At 35.5% G+C, this 24,641-nt stretch overlaps 1 protein-coding gene across 5 annotated transcripts in view; it reads right to left on the bottom strand.

The window, feature by feature from the left end:
* Nucleotides 1-24,641, bottom strand: part of SLC35A3 (solute carrier family 35 member A3) — a 52,465-nt gene that overhangs the window by 6,993 nt on the left and 20,831 nt on the right. For 4 of the 5 annotated variants that reach the window (XM_042953027.1, XM_042953022.1, XM_042953024.1 and 1 more), the window contains exons 2-7: nucleotides 16,180-16,384; nucleotides 9,945-10,099; nucleotides 9,745-9,867; nucleotides 6,873-7,044; nucleotides 3,811-3,929; nucleotides 1,481-1,614 (exon numbers count right to left, since the gene is read on the bottom strand). In XM_042953027.1, the coding sequence (XP_042808961.1) occupies nucleotides 1,481-1,614; nucleotides 3,811-3,929; nucleotides 6,873-7,044; nucleotides 9,745-9,867; nucleotides 9,945-10,099; nucleotides 16,180-16,366 (890 nt within the window). In that variant the 5' untranslated portion in view covers nucleotides 16,367-16,384. Of the gene's footprint in view, nucleotides 1-1,480; nucleotides 1,615-3,810; nucleotides 3,930-6,872; nucleotides 7,045-9,744; nucleotides 9,868-9,944; nucleotides 10,100-16,179; nucleotides 16,385-19,915; nucleotides 19,999-24,641 lie in introns of those variants that run through there. The other variant, XM_042953025.1, reaches the window with a different exon arrangement.

Here is a 24,641-nt window from a genome sequence, read left to right as displayed (position 1 = left end):
GACAGAAAGGTAGCTGGGGGCCACATCAAATAAGTCATTAATGATGACAACTTTTAGATGACATGGAAAGCAGAGGGTTTCTGAACAGAGGAGTCATATGATCTAATTTACATAGAAAATAATCAGTCTGTTTGCTGAATGGAGAAAATTGTAGGAGCACAGCCCAAGAGAAGAAGCAAGAAGATACATCAACAGATTATTTCCTTAATCAAGATGATAAATGAGTGTGCCCTGGACCAGGATGGTAGCAATGAAGTTGTGAGAAATGGTTGACCCTGGAGATACCAAAAAGGAAGAGTTGACAGGCTTTCTTTCTAGATTAGAATGATGTATGAGAGAAGGGTAAAGAGAAGCTGATGACCTTACTTCTTACTTCACTCAGGAGGTAAAGAACTTCCATACGTTTTAACTTTCCTTTTTAAGTCTGTCTATACATCCATATCCATAGACTCTGCCTTCTCTTAGGTTACTGTGGATAAACTGTGTTCCTATTTAAGTCAAGGAAGATTTTGGCCTAAGCAACTGGAAGAATGGAGATGCTACCATGTACTAAATTGGGAAACCCTTATAGGGACAGGGAATGAATTATGTAGTAGACATTCAAGTGAAAATGTCAAATAGGCAATTATATATACAAGCTTGGAATTCAAATTAAAATGTGAAAGTTATTAGCATATAGATGGTATTTAAAGCCTTGAGAATAGAGATCACCTAAGGGAGTGAGTGTAAATAAGAGGTCCAAGGGCAGAGCCTTCAGATTCCAAAGTTTAGAAATTGAGAAGATGAAGAGTGGAGTGAAGTTAGAGGAAAACCAAGTATAGTATCCTGGAATCCATTAAAATATAATCTCATTACTCCAGAATTAGAAATTAAAATTATGATTATAAATTTTAAAAATGATAGGACCTTCAATACCATCTATATTTATCATACTTCATTCTTCCTAACTCTGTCTCCTCCCTTGGCATCCACGACACCAAACATCCTGGGTCTTCTGTCTTCCCTTGCAATTCCCTTCCCAACCAACCACGTCTTCCTGCCACCATCGAAAAGAGTTTTCTCTTGCGCCACATTCTCTATGTTAACTATTCTCTTCAAGAATGTCATTTACTCTCCTGGCTTTATCTACATAAATTCCACACATACAAATCCATTATATGACTTATTTTATGACTTTATATGACTTATTAACTTTTTTATATGACTTTTTACTTTGGAGAAGAGTTTGGAAAAAATTTTTTAATCTGTTGGGCAAATTCTGGCTAGCCAAATTTGTATAAAAAACTTTCCAGTGGAAGATTTTCTTTTATGCATTTAGTTTGCAATCTTTTTTTAAAAGATAGTTAAAAGGATCTTTAACGGTATTTCCATGATCCTTCAAAAGTTGTAATAAAACAAATTTTTCATACCAGATCTTATTAAGAATTCTTACTTTTCTATATATTTTGGAGACTTAAAGCAATAGAAAAAAATATATTACCTGGTTGGCACAAAATCTTGCAGCCAAAAATAGGATATCAGTGTTGATAATATTATGGATAAAGAGGTTGCAAATCCTTTTAAAATATTATCTGCATATTTAATAACAGCAGCTATTACAAGGCCTCCAAGTGCCTGCAAAAGTTTTAAAAGATTATTTTAAACAAACATATATAAAATTGCTTTTCCAAACAATCTCATTATTCAATAAAACTTTAGACTTTTGTCCTATAAATTTAATCCCATTGTAATAAGTGATTTTATTTTTTTAATTAAAAAAATTAATGTTTATTTATTGTTGAGAGAGAGAAAGACAGCAAGCAGGGAAGGAGCAGAGAGAGAGAGGGAGACAGAGAATCCGAAGCAGGCTCCTCACTGTCAGTGCAAAGGCTGACATGGGGCTCAAATCCATGAACCGTGAGATCATGGACAGAAGTCAGAGGCTCAACTGAGCCACCCAGGCACCCCTTAAATTTTTTTTTAATGTTTATTTATTTATTTTGAGAGAGAGAGCAGGGGAAGGGCAGAGAGAAAGGGAGAGAGAAAGAATCCCAACAAGGCCCCACGGTATCAGTGCAGAGCCCAACGTGGGGCTTGAAATCATGAACTGTGAGATTATGACCTGAGCAGAAATCAAGAGTTGGACGCTTAACTGAGCCACCCAGGTGACCCAATAAGTGATTTTTATTAAACATCTCTTGGGGCGCCTGGGTGGCTCAGTCGGTTAAGCGGCCGACTTCGGCTCAGGTCATGATTTCATGGTCCGTGAGTTCGAGCCCCGCGTCGGGCTCTGTGCTGACAGCTCAGAGCCTGGAGCCTGTTTCAGATTCTGTGTCTCCCTCTCTCTGCCCCTCCCCCGTCCATGCTCTGTCTCTCTCTGTCTCAAAAATAAATGAATGTTAAAAAATAATAATAATAATAAAAAAAAATCATCTCTTATGACCAGAGTTTTGTTCAATAGCCCTTTTATTACAAAAGCTACCTGAAGTACCTACCAGCATAATCTGCAGTTTGTTATATTAGTTTAACTGTACTGTGAATAAAACATCTATCCTCAACCAGTTTAGTAACTAAGCATCACTTGTTCAGACAAATGTGGGAAGACTGTCACTTGGATCAATGAAATGTTCTTACTTTTGAAGTAAAAATAAAGTGTAATTTAAGTTATTTTACTAGTCTTTCAATAGGCTCCTAACTTGGCTTTTTTTCCTCTAGCTCCTCGCCCTTCAAACCCCTTTTTATTGCTGTCAGATTTTTCTTCCTGAAAAGATTGTAGAAAGAACTTTCTGCCAAATCCCTCTCAAATTCCAAATTGTACCTGCTTTAAATAATGAGGTTTTACCATACAACATAGTTTTGTTTTCTGCCAAACTCTAGTTATAAACTCCTAAATCTGGGTTACCCACATTAATAACTTCCTCACAAGACAGAGGCTTATTATTAGTGAGAGTCACAAATTATGCCAATTGAGCTCACTACAAATTGATGTTTGAGTCCCTTTACCTCCTGGCAATGTAGTCAATCATCTATTTAGTTCCTATGGAATCATACCAACTATACCAAACCTTCTTTATTTAACTCAAGTCTTATAGGAAGAGGGCTTCCTTCTGCTAGGATAAAAGCCATCATACAAACTCTTCTGACTTACCCTATCTGTATTTTATATTTCCTCTGAATTTTCATTTATCCTGGTCTCTTCTCCTATCTTAAAAATAGAAGTATACTTCCTGCTTTCAAAACACAACCACAATTTGCCACCTTCACGCAATTTCTGTAAGAGAGCTTGCTCCTACAGCTTCAAATACCTCTTAAAGAAAGGCTTTGTGAAGGCAGTGACTTGTATCTTCACTTTTGTATCCTCCAGCGTTATCAAGCTGTTTTCTTTTTTTGATGATGAAATTACTCAACCCTTGAACAATTTCAAATTATAAACTGAGATAATTTGATAGGAATATTTTAATATGTACCTGTTACAGATTTAAATATCTAGATCTGCTTTTGAGCCTTAATGGGCTGATCATATACAACAACAAGAACCGTAAAAAAATCATAAGTTATATTTACCTCTAACTTCAACTCTTTAATTCTTAAACTTGCATTTTCATTATGCCAAATTTAAATACCATAAAGTTCATTTATGACCTTTTCAAAGTAAGTTTTCATTGTGGCATTAAGACCAGTTCTATTTTAACTTCCCAGAATAAACTAGATATAATGAGAGCACTAACAGGAGGGATCTTTTTCCCTCCCATCATACATCAGTAGCTACTCTGATTCTCTATATTAAAATAAAGTTTATTAGCATTAAATATAAGACTTTAAATGCTTTACCTGAAGAATAACAACTATCCAAGTCAGTCGGTTATATCCCTGAAAAAATCCATTCTTTGACACCAATTCTCCATCGTAAATGTAGACACCCATTAGTCCAAATATACTCCCAAAGAAACCTATAAAAAAGTAAATTTTATGGCATGTGTCATTTAGTTTGTCTGGAGAGATATTTTTCCACTGGTATTCTAAATTTTATATTTAGCTTTTCCTTTTTGATAAAATTTGACTACTTTAAAAATCTTTTACTTGGGTATTTATATAAACTTAACAAAATTATACTTTGTACTATATTATAACTGTAAGACAAAGACAATATAAAGAAGAACAGAGATTACCAACTCTGGAACACTAAAAACTATAATGTTTAAATTACATGACCACATGGCTGTCTCATTCAAATATCTGGAAAATGCTCACTTTCGGCATATTCATTGTGTCTCATATCTTCCTATTGCTAGCTCTATATTCTTATATATTCACACACACACACACACACACACACACACACACACACACACAAAGAAACTATACACACACAAACTATAAAGAAAGAAATGGAAACCTATAGAGGCCATTTATCAGGAGTAGTCTCTGGTAAGATAGGTAGTCAGAGTGCAGAATGAAGCAATGTTTTTATAAAGACATAACTACTTGAAGTATTCCATGATGGAAAGGAACTGAAAGGATATGAAATGTTCTTTTATTTATGCCAATTCATTTTCTAATTAAGTTTTTAATTTTAATTCCAATATAGTTAACATACAGTGTTATATTAGTTCCAGGTATACATCAATCATTTTAAGATGTCTAATTCTGAACATGACAGTAATACAAATTTACAAAGTTACAAAAATAAAAAATACAATAAGATTAATTAGGTTTCTATTTTTTAATTATAAAACAACACTTGTTAATTAGGAAAAAAGGTATCCAATACAGGTTATATACATGTCAGTATATACAGATCTACAGCATTCTATCAGTTGTACAATATTCCATTTATAGATGATTATAATAATAATAATATGAAATACATACATAACATGATGTTCCACAAATTGTTCTAAGTGCTTTATGTATGCTAACTTACAACAACCCTATTAGGCAGATACTCCTATGTCCATTTTATGGATGAAGAAACTGATACACAGAGAAGTTAAACTTGTCTGAGCTCACACTGCTGGTAAGTGATGGACTCAGGATTTGAATCCAGGCAGTGTGGCTCTGGACTCCATGATCCTAAGCACTGCACTATTTAATCATACGGACAATTTATTTAAGCAATATTCTACATGTCTATTTTTTACAATTGTAGCCAATGCTAAAATGAATAACCTTGATCTATCTTTGTGCTCTTGTGTAAGCATACTCATAGGATAAATTCTTATTCAGAAGTGGAATTTTTGCATCAAAGCATTTATATAAAATTTTGTTAAACACCCCCAAATTGAGATCCAATAAGGTTATATCAATCTATACTCCTGGCAACCATAGGTAATAAGAGTTCCTATTTCTTCACTCTCTGGCTAATGTTGGGACCTTATCAATTTGCTAATTGTTGATAGTTTGATACTTGAGAAATGCTATTAAGAGAGAAGGGAAACAGAGGATCTGAAGCAGGCTGTGCTGACAGCAGAGGGCCCAATGCAGGGCTCAAACCCACAAACCGTGAGATCATGACCTGAGCCAAAATCAAGAGTCCGATGCTTAACCTACTGAGCCGCCCACGTGCCCCTACTTTGAATATTCTTAAAAAACATAAAACAAAAAACAGAAAACTTGATACATTTATAAAATTTTGCAGAGAAACAAACAAATCCTGTGATAAATATAAAGGTTCAGTTTGTTACCACATTACTGGAAAACAGCTGGAAAAATGGACTAGAGCTTAGAGGTTGTTTGGGAATGTTTGACTTAAAATATAGGCCATTAGGAGTACAGACATTCACTGTGGAGGGCCTGACTGCTACCAGGAGAGACACGGTAAATTTGTTAAGTTGATGTAGACAAAAAAACAAACAAAACAAAACAAAAAACAGTTTTCAAACATGAGCTCCAAAGTCACAAGAACAGAGACTTGAAATAGAATGGTCGATTTGCAATGAAGCTGTCTCTCACATGTAGCATTTTCCAAAATTAATATATACCTGGAATACTATATCTGGAATCTTTGTATGAGAAATTAAACGCTATAATACTGTAATAGTTTAAATATTTGTTCAAATGAAATCCTTAAGTATGTGAGGTCTTTTTGTTTGTTATAAACTATTTACCTTCAGTTAAAAAAATGTTACAGAATTTAAAAGCTAAAACAAAATATTTTGAAATAAAAAGGTATACTAAGATTTTAAAACAAAATGAAAGTTTCATCATTTCAAACTTCCTCTATTAAGTTTCTTTTTTTTTCTTTTTCAGCTTTATTGAGGTTAAATTGACAAGTAAAATTGTGTAAGCTATTTAAAATGCACATCTTGAGGATTTGAAATATAATATGGTGACTATAGTTGATAACACTATATCACATAATTGACATTTGTCAAGTATCTTAATCTCCTTATCCCCCCAGGAAGAGAGTATGTTATTTGTAACATCTTCTCTGAGAATTGGAGCAACCAAGAATAAAGTTCTTAAGTCTTCAAATAGTGAGGACAGAAATACGCTATATATACCCTTATGTCACAGACCTAAAATTCCATATTCTTGAATAACACGCATTCATTTAAAACACAATGCTTTTTGGTGTTGTTTATTTTTTAAATACATTGTTTCTGGGGGGGAGGAATAGAAAGAGAGGGAGAGAGAGAATCTTAAGCAGGCTCCCATGGCCAGCACGGAGAACTCTGGGGCTCCATCTCACAACTATGATGAGATCATGACCTGAACCAAAATCAAGAGTTGGATGCTTAACCAACTGAGCCACCCAGGTGCCCCTTGCCAGACATTTGTATCAGTGAGATTTTATGGGAGGCTTATTTATTTAAAGATATATAGTAACTTTAAGTCTAACATTAAAAAATATTATGAAAAAAAGATAACTTTAGAAAGCATTTAAAACTTACCAAGTTGAATGTTTCTTATCCAAACTGATTGTTTGGTTTCTTTCAAGATTTTCTCAAAGTAAACCCCAGCAAAGCCACTTGAAAAACATGCTGTGAGAACTGCCATGAGGCCTACAAATTGAGAGCCAGCTGAAAGTTCCTTAGAATCAAGCTCCTGAGAATCTGAGGGCCACTGAACAAAAAGAAAAACAAAACTGTAGTTGATTCTTATGATATTTTACAAAGTACATATTTAGAGTGCACTCTCAGACCTTAAGATAAAAATGCAACCAATACCATTCTTGGGGATTGCAGAGGAGAGCTTTTGAAAGAAAATCTTAGAATCATTTTATTTTTTTCCCATAGTGATATTACTGTTACAACTTACAATTTCAAAAAATTCCCTAAAAAAGAGAAAGAGAATGAGTAAATGCACAGATGCACAAAACAGCTTCTATAAGCAGTTCAGTTGTAGAAATTCAAAGTGTGAACTGTTGGAGCAGCAAAAATGATTCTGGAGCTGTTGGTTATTATGGAAGTCCCATATGGTATCATGTTAACCACTGTGGGCTTTATCCCATAGTTCAGTGTTCCTGAAATTATCTTCATGGCTTTTGTTAAATCTGTGTTCCACTTGAACTCTTACTTGATATTTTAATTAAAAAATTGTTAATATTTATTTATTTTTGAGAGAGAGAGAGAGAGAGAGAGAGAGAGAGAGAGAGAGAGAGAGAGAGATGGGAGGGGCAGAGACAGAATCCAAAGCAGGCCCCAGGCCCTGAACTGTCAGCACAGAGATCAACGCAGGGCTCCAACTCATGTACTGTGAGATCATGACCTGAGCTGAAGTCGGACACTCAACCAACTGAACCACCCAGAGACCCCTTGATATTTTAATTTAAAACACCTCACTTTTTACAATGTAATACCTACTTTAGCTTATCCTTAGCAATATCTATGAAAATATGGGTTTGAAATGGCAGTTATATTTTTGTAATACCCATTTTAAAATATATTAACTAGGGGTATCTGGGTGGCTCAGTTGGTTAAGTCCTACTCTTGGTTTTGCCTCAGGTCATGATCTCATGGTTTGTGGATTCAAGCCCTGCTCTGGGCTCTGTACTGACAGTATGAAGCCTGCTTGGGATTCTTTCTCTCTCCCTCTCTCTGCACCTCCTCTGCTCACTTGCTCTCTCAAAATAAATAAATAAACATTAAAAAAAAATAAATAACAGAAATATTTATTCAAGATAGACATAGCACCCCTGGAGAAAGTGATCGGGGAGGAGGGCTCTGGATGGCAGGAAATTGGCATGATTGGATTTGTTTTTAGACAAACCATAGTGGTGACTACTGGAGTTTGAATTTTGAGGGATGGATAAGACTGAAGTAAAAAAAATCAGGAGGCAAATGATCACATGAGAAACAAGACGACATGAATTGGGGAAGAGACAGAGAAGGACAGAATCAAGAAGCATTACAAAGCAGCAATAGCAAAGTCTTAGTGACTGAATAGATGTACAGGCAGAAGGAAGAGTTAAGACAACTCCCAGGCAGAGTAAATAATGAGGGAAAAAAATACAAGCAAGAATAGTTTCGGTGGAGGAAAAGGTAAAGTTTAGTTTTGGATATGCTCAGTTTATAAAGCCTATTGAATAACTGAACTAAGATGTCCAACAGGTTTTTAGATGTACAAATCTGAAATTATGGGTGAGACACAGACCAAGGAACTATGAGCATATATGTGTTAATAAAAACCTACAGAATGAAGTCTCCAAAAATAAGGACATAATTTAAGGGAAATAACAAGCCTACCAGCAACCCCAATATCAAGGAAAAGGACCCCAGGAAGGAGCCCAATAAAGAATTATTAGGAAGATGAGAAGAACCAGGAAAGAATGGTATCAGGGAAGCTGATGAACAATAAGAAGGGAGTAATTAATAACCTCAAATGCAGAGCGCCTGGATGGCTCAGCTGGTTAAGTGTCTGACTTTGGCTCATGGTTTGTGAGTTTGAGCCCTGCATCAGGCTCTGCGCTGCTGGTGTGGAGCCTGCTTGGGATTCTCTCTCTCTTTCTCTCTCTCTCTCTCTCTCCCTCTGCCCCTTCCCCACTTGCTCTCTCTCTCTCTCAAAATAAATCAGTAAAACTTAAAAATTTTTTTTTAATAAAATAATCTCAAAAGCTCCAGACATCCAGTAAAAATCAGTGTTGTTTTATGTACGATTTTATTTCCCTAACTAGATTTGTGTCAGATAATTTGATTTTTACTTATTTTAATTTTAAAAATTTCATTCATTCATTCATTCACTCATTCATTCATTCATTCCCTTGTTTAAATTCCAGTATAGTTAACATACAGTGTTATATTAGTTTCAGGTGTTCAATATAGTAACTTAACAATTCTGTACATTACTCAGAACTCATTAAGAGGAGTGTACTCTTAATCCCCTACACCTATTTCACCCATCCCCCTCACCTGTCTCCTCTCTGGTAACCATCAGTTTATTCTGTATAGTTAGGAGTCTGTTTTTGGTTTGTCTCTTTTTTTCTTTGCTTTGTTTCTTAAATGCCACATATGAGTGAAATCATATGGTATATAAATACAATTGAACATTACTCAGGTACAGAAAAGAATGAAATCTTACCATTTGCAACAACACTGATGGACCTACAGAGTATAAGACTAATAAGTAAAATAACTTATATAAGACTTTTATTTCTCATTAGTTGCAGTCCCGATGTAGTATCTTACTCAAAGGAAGCCCTCAAAATATGTCAGTTGTGAGAATAAAAATTTACTCGCTTCAACAAATAACAAATGTATCCTCCATGCACAATAAGGTTTTGAAACTGTGATAAAAATGAAAGGTGTACTTATCTTGAATAGTTACCTGTACAAAAGCAACTCCTGTCATCAAAATTACTAGGGAGAGCCACTGGTACACACCTAATTTTTTACTAAGCATAGACACAGAAAATAATGCTGTTGTAAGAATTTTCAACTGATATGTGACCTGAAAAAGAAAAGAGCTAATATTATTGTTTGTTTATTTGCTTCTTAAAAGAACTACTAGAAATATATTTTAAGTACCTGATAAGTAGCTGCATCCAGATTTGATAGTGCCACATAAAGTAAATTATTCTGAAGAGTATATATCCCTGATGGAATAGCAAGTTTCAGAGTTTCCATAGGTTTATTAAGTATTTCATCATGCAGTATTCGATTCAGTGCTCTTAGACTACATTCTAGAAAACACATGAAATGGGTAAAACCAATAATTAAGTAACTCTGAATAAGTTACATACTCTCTCTCAAGGCCTCAGTTTTCTCACCTATAAAAAATGGAAACAGGCCTACATGTTAAGATACTTTTAGGTCTGAAATATACCTTTAATGATACTAATTTTTCAAAAGTTAAATATTATAACATAGCATATTAAGAACATTATCCTTATACTCTTTCATTAGGAAACATAAGCAAATTGATTATATGTATTTACATATTGTATACATACATATCTGCACATATATATTTATGATAACCAAACGCTCAAAGTATTAATTTTTTAGCTAAGTATTCTTACTCTATAGTAGCAACATTATAAAAACTTGTATTTTGTGCATTCCATTTTATCACCAGCCATTCAAGCCAATTAATAATTGTGAAGACTTTAATCATAAAAAGACAGTAAAACAACTAAGGAGTGGGTTTGGCTGCAAACAACAGAAAACCCAGTGAATACTGGCTCAACCTCAAAGGGACCTGTCTCATCCTCAAAGGGCCAGGGCCAGGTCCAAAGCAGCTCAGTGATGACATCAGGGTCCTAAGCTCATTCTCCATTTATATTGGCTTTTTACTTTCATGCTTCTCATCTATTGTCTACATGATTATTGCAACAAGGTCACCACATGATCACCGCAGTTGTGTCTGGTTCTTGTTTTTAGGCAGCAAGAAAGAACAGGAGGATACAGTGACCTAGTGGGCATCTTCTTTTGCTGTCACAGACCAGGATTTTGTTGCACAGCTACCCCCTGCAGCAAGGGAGCTGGGCAATGTCGTCTTTTCTTTCATAGTCTCCATATTAGAAACAACAAAGGGAGAAAGGGGTTGGAAATGGACTTCAAACTAGCCAGCCTGCAGTACTAATCACAAAAAAAAATGTCCAAAGAACTTTAAGAGATACATAAACCCTTAAAGACAGGAGAAATCTAAGGATCCTACTACTTTACCAATAATGACACTTCATAGCTGATTTTCTCTCCTAACATAAAACTTGAAAACTTTGATTATGAAAACTTTTTTTAATGGAAAAAATGTTTAAAGATTAATATCTGATATTTACCCTTTCCTTACCCTAAAATAATAATAGTAAAATAAAAGGTAACTAAAAGTTACCAAAAGATTTCTTCTTAGATTTAGCAAAAAAAAAATATCTAAAATATTAGCTTAAACATTTTTAAAATTATATTAAAATTTAAAATAATTAATGCTGTGACATATTTTTCTCAACAGGAGTTCAGGGAAGGTCTTGTTCCTTATTCCTTCCAATTCCTGGTATTGTTAGGCTTTTTCTTTTTGCCAATCTGAGGGTATTGAAATTGTGTCTGTGGCTTTAATTTGATTTCTCTGCTTGCTAGTAAGGTTGATCTATATTTATATATTGTTATATATTTATATAAATATATTTTTATATATTTATTTATATTTTAGAAATTTTTAATATATTTATTGGCCATTCAGGTTTCTCTCTCTCTCTTTTTTAAGTTTATTTATTTATTTTTGAGAGAGAGAGACAGAGAGAGAGCATGTGCGCACAAGCAGGAGAGGAACAGAGAATCTGAAGCATGTTCCAGGTTCTGAGCTGTCAGCACAGAACTCAACGTGGGGCACGAACTCATGAACCTGACCTGAAATTGGACACTTAACTGACTGAGCCACCCAAGAGCCCCCAGGTTTCTCTTCTGTAAACTGCTTATTTATATCTTTGGTCCACTTTTCTGTTGAGATGCTTGTCTTTTCCTTATTGAATTATGTAAGTTCTTTGATGTTCTGGATGTTCATTATTGGTGGATACATGTGATGTAAATATCTTCTCTCAGTCTCTGGTTTATCTTCTCATTTGGTTTTATATACAGGCATTTTTTCATTTTAATGTACCCCAAATCATCCATTTTTTAAAATTTCATTTGTGGGGCGCCTGGGTGGCTCAGTCGGTTGAGCGTCTGACTTTGGCTCAGGTCATGATCTCCTGGTTTGTGAGTTCGAGCCCTGCGCCAGGCTCTGTGCTGACAGCTCAGAGCCTGGAGCCTGCTTCGGATCCTGTGTCTCCCTTTTTCTCTGCCCCTCCCGCACTCATGCTCTGTCCCTGTCTCTCAATAATATAATAAATATATGTTAAAAAAATGTTTTAAAATGTTCATTTGTATTCTTTGTATCTTATTTGAAATAATTCACAGTACCAAAGTCATAAATGTCAATCTTTATCTGGAATTTTTTTTTAATTAAATTTTTTTTAATTTAACCTAAAAACCTGGGAATTATTCCTCAGACTGGATTCCCCATTTCCTTGATCTTCACACACCTACTCTGCTAGCAAGTCATGTCAACTATAGTTTAAAAACATCTGTGTGGGGGTGCCTGGGTGGCTCAGTCGGCTGAGTGTCGGACTTTGGCTCAGGTCATGATCTCACCATCTGTGAGTTCAAGCCCCGCGCTGGGCTCTGTGCTGACCCTTCAAAGCCTAGAGCCTGCTTCGGATTCCGTGTCTCCCTCTCTCTCTGCCCCTCCCCCACTCATGCTCTGTCTCTCTGTCAAAAATAAATAAACATTAAAAAAAAAATTAAAAAACAAAAAACAAAAAAACCAACATCTGTGTGAACCGGGGCACCTGGGTGGCTCAACTGGTTAAGTGTCTGACTTCAGCTCAGGTCATGATCTCGCCATTTGTGAGTTCAAGCCTCACATCGGGCTCTGGGCTGACAGCCTGGAGCCCGCTTCAGAATCTGTGTCTCCCTCTCTGTCTGCCCCTTCCCCACTCTCACTCTGTCTGTCTGTCTCTCTCTCTCAAAAATACATAAGCATTAAAAAAATTAAAAAAAAATCTGTGTGAACCAAATCAATGCCATCTTGGACAAATCTGCCGTAAATACCCGCCTCCCCCAACACACACACACACACACACACACACACACACACACACACACACACACACATTCTTTCCTTTTGTTTAATCACACTTTTGGAACACCTGGGTGGCTCAGTCGGTTAAGCATCCGACTTCAGCTCAGGTCATGATCTCACACTCTGAGTTTGAGCCCCATGTTGGGCTCTGTGCTGACAGCTCGGAGCCTGGAGCCTGCTTCGGATTCTGTGTCTCCCTCTCTCTGACCCTCCCCCGTTCATGCTCTTTCTCTGTCTCAAAAATAAATAAACATTAAAAAACAAATCACACTTTTAAGTACATCCTTAGGATATAATGTCCATGATATGATCTGTCTTGGAGATATGACTGACACACACCTATTCCTTTTTCTTTTTTTTTTTTTTTTTTTTATGTTTTATTTACTTTTAAGACAGAGAGACAGAGCATGAGTGGGGATGGGGCAGAGAGAGAGGGAGACACAGAATCCGAAGCAGGCTCTAAGCTCTGAGCTGTGAGCACAGAGCCCGATGCGGGGCTCGAACTCAGGAACTGTGAGATCATGACCTGAGCTGAAGTTGGATGCTTAAACAACTGAGCCACCCAGGTGTCCTATGACACACACCCATTCTTAAACATTTTCCTCTTGGATGGTCTCCAACATGTAGTCCCCAACCTCTAGGGCGATAAAAGCAGGCCTTAAGGGAGATGGTGTTGCAGAGATCTACTCCTCTTGCAGCTACCAAAGACACCCTCATCAAGCTGGATTTGTCAGCCTTTTTCTTTAGTCTTTGAGTTCCTTCAGCCTTTGGAGGTGGTTCTGCATATACCTCCTGTTCAGAGAACAATGTCGCATAAACATCATCTCTTCTCTACCAATGTCATCTAAGCTACCATCATCTTCTTGCCTGGACTAGTGCCATAGCTTCCATATATGATTTCTTGAACCTATTCTTGCATCTCCTCTACTGTCAATATGACTACTGTACTGGTCTTTCCATGCGCAAAATGGGACATATTTTAAACATTTCAATTATTTCCTTTTGCTTTTATGGTCATATCTGTAGCCTACAAAGCTGCATTGTGTTTTCTGAACGCCAATTCAATCTCTCTTTGTCCCATTCTTATCCTTGATCAATATGCTACAGCCACACTGGCCACCATAATAGATTCAAAAGTATACTAAATTTATGAACAATTTAAAAAATAGGCGGCAGACTTGAACAGACATTTTTCTAAAGATAAACAAATGGTCGATAAGTACATGAAAAGATGCTCAACGTCATTAGTCATTAGGGAAAATCAAATCAAAACCATAATAAGATACAATGTCACACCTACTAGAATGGCTATACATTTTTTATTTTATTTTATTTATTTATTTTGAGAAAAAGGATGGACACACATGTGGGGGTGGGAAGGGGCAGAGAGAGAGGGAAAGAGAAAATCCCAAGCAGATTCTGTGCTTTCAGCACAGAGCCTGACATGGGGCTCAATCTCACAACTGTGAGATCATGACATAAGCCTAAATCAAGAAGTGGTCACTCAACTGACTGAGCCACATGGCACCCCTATACATTTTTTTTTTTTTTTTTGAATAACAAGTAAGGATGTAGAGAATTTTCAGCCCTCAGACATTGCCAATGGGAATACAAAATGTTGTAGTAGCTGTGGAGAAGTTTGGTGGCTCTTCAAAATGTTAAATGCAGAATTACCATGTGACCAAGCAATTATACTCCAATGTATATACTCAGAAGTTATGAAAGCAAGGACTTGAGCAGAGACTTATGCCTCTATTGCAATATTAATTATTCAGTATTCATTGCGTTATTCACGATACCAAAAGGTGGAAAAAACTTAAGTGTCCATCAATACATTAATGGCTACAACGTTATATACACATACACACACACACACACACACACACACACACACACACACACACACATATACATACAATGAAATATTATCTGGTCATAAAAAGGAATAAAGTTCTGGGGTGCCTAGGTGGCTCACATGGTTAAGTATCTGACTCTTGATTTTGGCTCAAGTCATGATCTCACAGATCGTGTGATCGAGCCCTGCGTGGGACTCTGCGCTGATAGCATGGAGCCTGTTTGGGATTCTTTCTCTCCCTCTGTCTCTGCCCCTCCCTCATCTGCCCTCACAGGTGCATGTTGTGTGTATGTCTCTCTCTCTCTCTCTCTCAAAATAAACATTAAAAAAAAGAAATAAAGTTCTGATACGTGTTACAACATAGATTAAACTTGAAAACATTGTTTAAATTAAGCAAGACATAAAAGGAGAAACATTGTATGATTCTACTTAGATGGAATATCTATAACAGGCCAATTCATAGAGACAGAAAGTAGAATAGAGGTTTCCAAGTACTGAAGATAAAGGGGAATGGGAATTATTATTTAATGGTTACAGAGTTTCTATTTGGTGTGAATGAAGTTTTGGAAATAGTGCTAGTGGTTGTACAACATTGTGAATATAATTAATGCCACTGAATTATACTTAAAAGTGGTTAAAGTTGCAAATTTTATGATATATATGTGTGTAAAAATATATTGTACTACAATTTCAAAGAATAATGCAATATACCCCAAAACACAGAATTTTATACTTCAAAACCTGTGAATTATATGGTATATGAATTATATCTCAATAAAGTTGTTTTTTTCTTAAAATGTATCAAATTAGTCACCACTAGACTAACCAATGCAACAAATAATATAAAAAGGCTTGACTTCAGTAAAAAATTGTGACTTCTCTAAATTTCTAAAAGTTACAGAACTATATAGAATTTACTTATTCTCAAATTATTATAAATGCAAGAAGCTATATTTCATATTTACAGCATTAACTGGAAGACATGAATCATGATATAGATCAGAATAAAATGTCTTCGTTACTAGACTAAAACTGTCTTAAGAAAATGAAAAATATTGAAATGTCTGTAATAGTAGAACATTAGATAAGGCAATAGTGTTCAAATGTGTAGTTAACATTATACATATATGTGTCTGTATATATATATGTATACATATGAATGTATGTATGTATGTATATATATATACATATATATATATATATACATATATATATATATCATATGTAAATAACACCAAAATAATCAAGTAAATTGTAATGTCTTGAAAACAGAAAACCAAAAAACTTACTGCTATCTTTGTAGACTAATAAAATGCAGGCCATTATTTTCAAAAGTTCAGCAACAACCACTGCTGTAGAAGATAGATAACGAGGTCCCTCTTCTTTTAAAGTCCTAGAATAACGCATCGTTAGAACCAAACTGGTAGTCTGAAAGACCAAAATTCCCAAGGAAAGGTATTTTAGGTTGGCGGACATTGTTTTATCTTCATTTGCCTGAAAAACAAAATAATTAGGGCAAATAAACAAAATTAGAAAATACAGAAACATTTATTAAAAATCATTATGAGACTTCTGGTTCCAGACAAGAATGAGTAAGTGCATTCCACCCTTTTCTTCCTGCTAATCATAACTATAAACCCTGGACCAAAGACAAAAAGTAAGTACTAGAAGACTCAGGAAGGTGAAGAAAATAAGACAAACTGGCTAGCGACCCCAGATCTTTTTTTTTTTTTTAATTTCTAAAAAATTTTTTAAGTTTATTTATTTATTTTGAGAGAGACAGACAGAGAACACAAACAGGGGAGGGGCAGAGAGAGAGGAGGACAGAGAATCCAAAGCAGGCTCTGTGCTGAAAGCAGAGAACCTGATGTGGGGCTTGAACTCATGAACCATGAGATCATGACCTAAGCTGAAGTCAGACACTTAACTGACTGAGGTTGGAGAGGCTAAATTATGATCAGGCAAAAAACAATTACATAAGAATTATTTCTAGAATGAAAGAAGGACATTCCATAATGATAAAAGAGTCAATACATCAGTAAGATATAGCCAGTTATAAATGAATATGTGCCTAATAACATAGCTTCAAAACACATGGGACAAAAACTAACATATTAAAAAACAACAACAGGTAAAGCCATAAGACATAATGTGAGGTTTTAACCTACTTTTTTCAGTAATTAATAGAATACACACACATGCACACCAAAACCCGCCAGTAAGAATACAGAAGATCTGAACAACGGTATCAACCACCATAACTCTTGCAAACATGGAGATGCTCCACCAAGAGCCTCTTTTGAGGAAGAACTTAATGCAGTATGTGTGGCCAGTTCACTTCTCCTCCACTCATCATTTGCTTCCAAATGATGTAAAGATTCAGTGCAATTCCAAGCAAAATCCCTATAGGTTTTTGGTAGAAACTGACAAGCTGATTTAAAAATTTATATGGAGGGGCACCTGGGTGGCTCAGTGGGTTGAGTGTCCAGCTCTTGATTTCAGCACAGGTCATGTTCTCACAGATCTCACAGTTTGTGAGATCGAGCCCCATGTCAGGTTCTGCACTGGCAGCATGGAGCCTGCATGGGATTCTCTCTCTCCCTCTCTGTCTACCCTTCCCCCACTCATGAGCACACTCTCTCTCAAAATAAATAAACTTTAAAAATAAAATTTCTATGGAAATACAAAGGACTTAGACAACCAAAACAATTTTGAAAAGAAAAAATAAAGAAGTTAAACTGAAAGTCCACACTTTCTATAAAGCTCTAATAATTAAAACTGGTATTGACACAGGACAAAAGTACAGATCAATGGAACAGAATATAGTCCAGAAGTTAAGTCCATACATATTTGGTCAAATGACCTTGACAATGGTAACAAAAAGAAATAATTCTAGAACAAGACAACTGTATTCTTTTTATTTTTTAAAAATGTTTATTTATTTTGAGAGAGAGAGTTCATGTGCATGTACCTGAGAGGGAGAGAATCCTAAGCAGGCTCTACATTGTCAGCACAGAGCCCTACATGGGGTTTGATCCCATGAAAGGTGAGATCATGACCTGAACTAATATCAAGAGTCAGACACTCAACCAACTGAGCCATCCAGGAGCTCCATTTTTAAGTGAATCTCTATCCTTATTTATCTCACACCAAATATTTAACTAGAAATGAATCACAGACCTGTCATAAAAGCTAAAGCTATAAATATTCAAGAAGAAAACAAGAGAAAAATGCAGACACTTAGGAATATGCAAAGATTTCTTAGATACAAAAAACACAAACCATAAAAGAAAAATATGGATAAATTGGATATCATTAATTTAAAACTGTTCTTCCAAAGATACTATAAAAATAAAGGCAAACCACATGATGGAAGAAAATATTCTCAATACATCTATCTGACAATGGCTTTGTGTCCAGAATATATACAGAACTCTTACAACACAGTAAGTACAAGACAAACAACCCATGAGCAAAAGATTTGAATAAACATTTCATCAAAAAAGATGAATGAATGGCTAATAGGCACATGAAAAGATGTTCAACATCATAGTCATTACAGAAATACAAATTAAAACCACAATGAGATACCATTATGTACCTACTAGAATGGCAAAAATTTTTAAATTGATGCTACCAAGCAATGGAGTGGGTTTAGAGCAAACAGAGGTCTTACATTGCTAGTGGGACTATTAAGTGATACAACCACTTTGAATAACACTTTGGTAGTTTATTTTAAAAAATAATAATCTTTTCAAATGACCTAGAAATTCCACTCTTAGGTATACCCAAGAGATCTGAAAACATTTATCGATAATGCTCGTATATAATTATTCATGTGAATTTCATTTATAACATTCAAAAACTGTAAATAACCCAAATGCCCATTAACAGGTGAATTACTAAACATACTGTGGTACATCCATGATGGAATACTACTTAGCAATAAAAAGAAATGAAATACTGATGTATGGTAAAGCATCAATGAATCTTAAAAAGAAATTAAACAAAAAAGTTTATAGACAAAACTGTATACACTATATGATCCATTTTTATGAAATTCTAAAAAGGGCAAAAGTAATTTGCAGTGACAGATTCAGACTGTGGCCAGGGGTTGAGGTTGGAGGTTGACTGCAAAGGGATAGCAAGGAATTGTTGGTGATAATGGAAATATTCTGTATCTTGACTGTGTGATGATTATACAATTCTATTCACTTATTGTAACTCACTGAACTGTACATTTAAAAAGGACACATATTATTGTGTGTAAATCACAAATCAACAAAGTTGATCAAAGACTGAGGACAGGGGTGCCTCCATGGCTCAGTTGGTTATGCATCTGACTCTTGATTTTGGCTCAGGTCATGATCTCACAGTCTGTGAGTTTGAGCCCCAAAGCGGGCTCTGTGCTGGCAGTGCAGAACCTCCTTGGGATTCTCTCTCTCTGCCCCTCCCCCATTCGTGTGCATGCACTTGCTCTCTAAATAAATAAATAAATAAATAAATAACCTTAAAAAAAAAAAAAAGACTGAGGATGTACTAAGTAGTAGCATTCCTCAACAGGCTTTCCTCATACTTTGATTTTGGCTCTAATTCCTTTGGATTAATACCAATGATGTTCTGTTAGTCTATTCTTCAGGCCAATACTATCCTTTCCATGATTCCATCTTCCATCCTAAGTTTTGTTAATATGAACACTTTTTATTATATATTTCTTTATAGCTCTCACAACCAAGCCACCCTTTATGGCTCTAGTAATATGATCCACTATCTTTCCTCACCTCATAATCATTAAAATAGCAATATAATATATTCAAATAGATCCAATAGTCATTATTTGGTGCCTATAGTAGGCCAAGTACCATGGTAACAGAGAGAGCCTATCCTTGAAGGAACAAAGTCTAGCTTATTAAATTTAGCAGTTCCTATCTCAAATTGAATATGCTCCAAATCCAAACATTGTAGCACCATAAATACGAGGATAAAATTTTCAATAGTGAAAAAAAAATGATTGAAAAAAATTACCTTAAGTACTTTATATGAATATCAGAGAGAAAATTTGAATAATATATCTCTTTTTGCCATATATAAATAAGAGCATCAAACCTAGAGGAAAGAATACATAGATTTATGTATTAACCATCTCACTTTTGTAAATCTGCATTAGCAAGAGTCCTAATGTGAAATGAAATTACGGCATTTTAGAGATAGAAGATGCTTTAGAAATCATCTAGTACAAATCTCTTCATTTTAAACTGAAGAAAATAGTGAACAGAGAAGTTAGATGACTTGTTCAAGGTCATATAATTACTAATTGGAAATATTAAGTTATATAGTTAAATACCAGGTTCCCTAGCTCTCACTATGTGTTATTGTAGAATTCCAGAGGACATCTGATGGACTTTATCTCTGTGTGGAAGCAGTGCAAGTTCCCAGCAATCTACATTTGGCATAGGCATCTGATTCTCCTGGAAAATCTATTCAAGGAAGTCTTTGTTTATTGTGCAACTAAGATCGTAAAAATGTACCTGTTACAACAGCAGTGCCCTACTTTCTTTTCAAATGAATTTTAAAGGTCAGATTCTAAGCCAGGATGTACTATCTTTACTATTTTGCTTTTCCATTTCCAAACATGTACAACATCAATACATTTGCCTTGATAATTCAGATCTTAATTATTAATACAGTTACAATGTATTTTTTTAAGTATGTGAGATAATAGAAAAAATATATATTGGTATCTGCCCCTAGCTCTTGACACAGGGTTCCTGAAACCCTTGTGATTTCCTTAGTGATAAGAGCACTAGGAGCATCTTTTGTTCTAATATTTGGTCTTTGGCCCTGGTTCCTGACACAGGGTTCCTGAAACCCTCGTCATTTCCTGGGTGATCAACTGATCATGCCTATGTAACGAAAACTCCATAAAAATTCCAGTAGTATGAAGTTCAGAGAGCTTTCAGGATAACAAGCTATACACAGCATGAGGATAACACATCCCAACTCCACAGGGACAGAAGCTCTTGCACTCAGGGCCCTCTGAAACCTGGTACTTATGTATCTATCTAATTGTTCATCTGTATCCTTTATCACATCCTTTAATAAACTGATACAGGAAGTGTTTCTCTGAGTTATATGAGCCACTGTAGCAAGTTAATCCAAGTTGAGGAGGGGATGGTGGGAACCTCCCATTTGTAGCCAAATTAGAGTTATGGGTAATCTGGTGACCTACTTACTACTTGCGACTGGCATCTGAACTAGGGTGGGAGCAGTCTTATGGGAGTGAAACGCCAATCCATAGGATCTGACACTATCTGCAGGTAGATAGTGTCAGAATACAAGTTAAATTGTAGGATACCCAGCTGGTGTCACAGAGAATGGCTTGAGGTGAGGAAACCACATCTCCTCCCCAACATTTGATGACCAAAAATGTCAGAAGTGAAGTGTTCTGGAGGAGGAGGAAAGGAGACACACAGCAGGAAAAAATTGGATTGTTTTTCTAATACAAACTTGAAAAGTAAAATATATACAATCAAATGATCATTGGTACTAGATCAACTGTAAAGAATTGCAATTTAATTTATAATTCTGCCTAAGGAATGTATAAGCTCAAAATGGAAAAAAATACGAGTATTTCTAAGATTATACAAATACATAGGTTGGTTTTGGAGTACAATACAGGTAAAACTAAATATTTTCATTTAATGCAAACCATAAATTCACAGCAAATTCATAAATAAGAAATCTACCAAAATGAAGATTATGTTCCACTTCTATAATTTATAAGATTAATACTGTTTCTTCATTTTAAAGTGTACAACAGTTTCTCATTATTATTGAACACAACCTCTAAACAATCTTATATTTAAGATTTAATTTTAGTCCTCCCTACATTTTCTTCTCTTGCCACCTAATTGCCCTTTTTTTATCCTTTCAGGAATTGCTAATCCTCCGGTTTCCATATTATTGTTTCATTAAAATTTTCTATCTAAGAAATTTGCATACCAATAATCAACAAGGAACTGTACTAAGTTCTCTCACAAATGTAGCTTTATTCAATTCACTGTCAAAGCCTTATGAACTAGTCAACAAATTGCTACCCACATTTTTTAAGGTCTCTAGTTACTAAGCTCCCTGAACTCACTGGGGGTTCAGTGAGGCTCTCAGATTTATAGCAGGATCAGAAGAGTAAGAATGCTTAGATGTTCCACTTTCACCTTTAACAGCTAAGACCTGAAAAATGCACTCTTTTTGATTACTAAAGTAAATGACACTATTTCATTCTGATGGCTTTGTTTTGGCTTCTGTTTTTTGAAAATAGCATTTAATACTTTTAATTATTTTAAAAAGCCAGTATATTCTTTAAAAAATGTTGAAAACTGGGAAGGCTGGGTGGTCCAGTCAGTTGAGCCTCTGACTCTTGATTATGGCTCAGGTCACAAGCCCTGCGTCAGGCTCCACGCTGAATGTGGAGCCTGCTGGGATTCTCTCTCTCTCTCTGTCTCTCTCTCTCTGTGTCTCTCTCTCTTTCTCTCTGCCCCTCAATCCTGCTCATGCTCTCTCTCTAAAATAAACAAATGAACAAATAAAATATTAAAAATAAGAAAAATGTAGAAAACTTAATTAGTAAAAACTTCAACCATCATCAATTACCCAAAAACATCTATATCTGGTATAGATTCTGTCAATAATTTTTATTTCAGTTTTTTGGAAAACCCTAAACCCCAGGACTTTAGTAGCAAAGGTGAAATAAAGCACCTAGACCATTTCATATTTCCACTTAAAAGTATTCTAACAACCTTTTGGGCTTCTTTATTACATGGAAAATAAAGTCTTGTAATCACAAAGTTCCACCTTTTCCTTTCCTTTCTTGAAGGAAAAAAATGGAATGTTAAAATTCAATAAAGTACCAAGAACAGGGCACCTGGGTGGCTCAAATGGTTAAGCATCTGGCTTTGGCTCAGGTAATGAACTTGAAGTTTGTGAGTTCGAGCCCTGTGTCAGGCTCTGTGCTGACAGCTCACAGCCTAGAGCCCGTTTTGGATTCTGTGTCTCCCTCTTTCTCTCTTCCCCTCCCCTGCTCATGCTCTCTCTCTATCAAAAATAAATAAACATTAAAAATAAATTTTTAAAAACAAAAGTACCAAGAACATAACATCTATGATTACATCACCCAGAACTGATAAGTCTCAATCTTGTCACATTTGTTTATCTTCCCTTTTGTAAAGGAATAACATTACGATTAAAGTGATTAAAGTCAAAGTCCCCCAATAAGCCACAACTCTAAATCCCATTCCTTTCCCCCTCCTCAGTAGGAACCTATTATGAGTTTAGAGTATATATTTCTAGTCTACTATTAAAAATTCTTTATACATATATAGATATAATCATAAGCCATAAGTACTTTAATATATATACATAACAACAAACTGCATACTTTATTCAGCGTTTTCCTTACTTTATTCAGCATCTGATACACAGACCTAGCTCATTGCTTTTAACAGCTCCAATGCTCCATCAAATGAGTAGACCTTTTATTTACCCATTCTCCTACTGATAAACATTTAGCATTCTTTTCCTTTTAAAAATTTAAATTTAGGGGTGCCTGGGTGGCTCACCCGGTTGAGCATCCAACTTTGGGTCGGGTCATGATCTCAAGGCTCCTGAGTTTGAGCCCTGTGCGTCAGGCTCTGTGCTGACAGCTCAGAGCCTGGAGCCTGCTTTGGATTCTGTGTCTCCTTCTCTCTGCCCCGCCCCCACTTGCGCTTGCAAGCGCGTGCGCGCGCGCTCTTTCTCTCTCTCTCTCGATAAAATAAACATTGAAAAGAAATTAAAAAAAATAAATTTATCAATTTTCTTAAAAATTTTAAAGTCGTTTCTAAACATTATATCAACCACAAGAATTTTAAGCTCTTTTTCTAAAATTTAACATTTTATATGAGTTTTCAAGTCTCTTCCAGTTCTAACACACATAAACACACAATTCTGTTAATCTAATTTCAATTTTTTCATCTAAAACTTTTGCCTGAATTTTTCTTTTCATTTTATTATTTTGTTTCACTTTAGAGAGAGAGTGTGTGTGTGCACGAATAGGAGAGAGGAGCAGAGGGAGAAAGAGAGAGAGAACCTTAAGCAGGCTCCACACTCAGAGCAGATCCTGATGTGGGGCTCAATCCCATGACCCTAGGATCATGACCTGAGCCAAAATCAAGAGTCAGATGCTAAATCTACTGAGCCAGCTAGGCTCCCCTGACTGAATTTTTAAATTATAAACTTTGAGTGTATATAGTAATATATAACACATATAATAATGAACTATTGTACAATTATTTGTTGTTTAATTATTGTATTAAATAACAACAATATATAAATGCAATCTTTGTGTATGTGTGATTTGATACAGCAATCATACTGCCAATACTGGTTTTTTTTAATGTTTTATTTATTTTGAGAGAGAGAGAGAGAGAGAGTATGCACATGTGAATGCACCCACGAGTAGAGGGAAGGGCAGGGACAGAGGAGAGAGAGAATTCCAAGCAGGCTCCACTCTTTCAGCACAGAGCCCAATGTGGGGCTCAATGCCACAAACCATGAGATCATGACCTAAGCTGAAATCAAGAGTCAAACACTCAACCGACTGAGCCACCTAGGTACCCCACACTGCTAGTACTTCTAAAAGTCCTTTGCAGAAATTGAAGAAGACACAAAGAAATGGAAAAAAAAAAAAAAAAAAAACAAACCAACAACACATTCC

The sequence above is a fragment of the Panthera leo genome, chromosome C1, assembly GCF_018350215.1.
Source record: "Panthera leo isolate Ple1 chromosome C1, P.leo_Ple1_pat1.1, whole genome shotgun sequence".
NCBI lineage: Eukaryota > Metazoa > Chordata > Mammalia > Carnivora > Felidae > Panthera > Panthera leo.
This window is presented reverse-complemented; position numbering and strand designations above follow the sequence as displayed.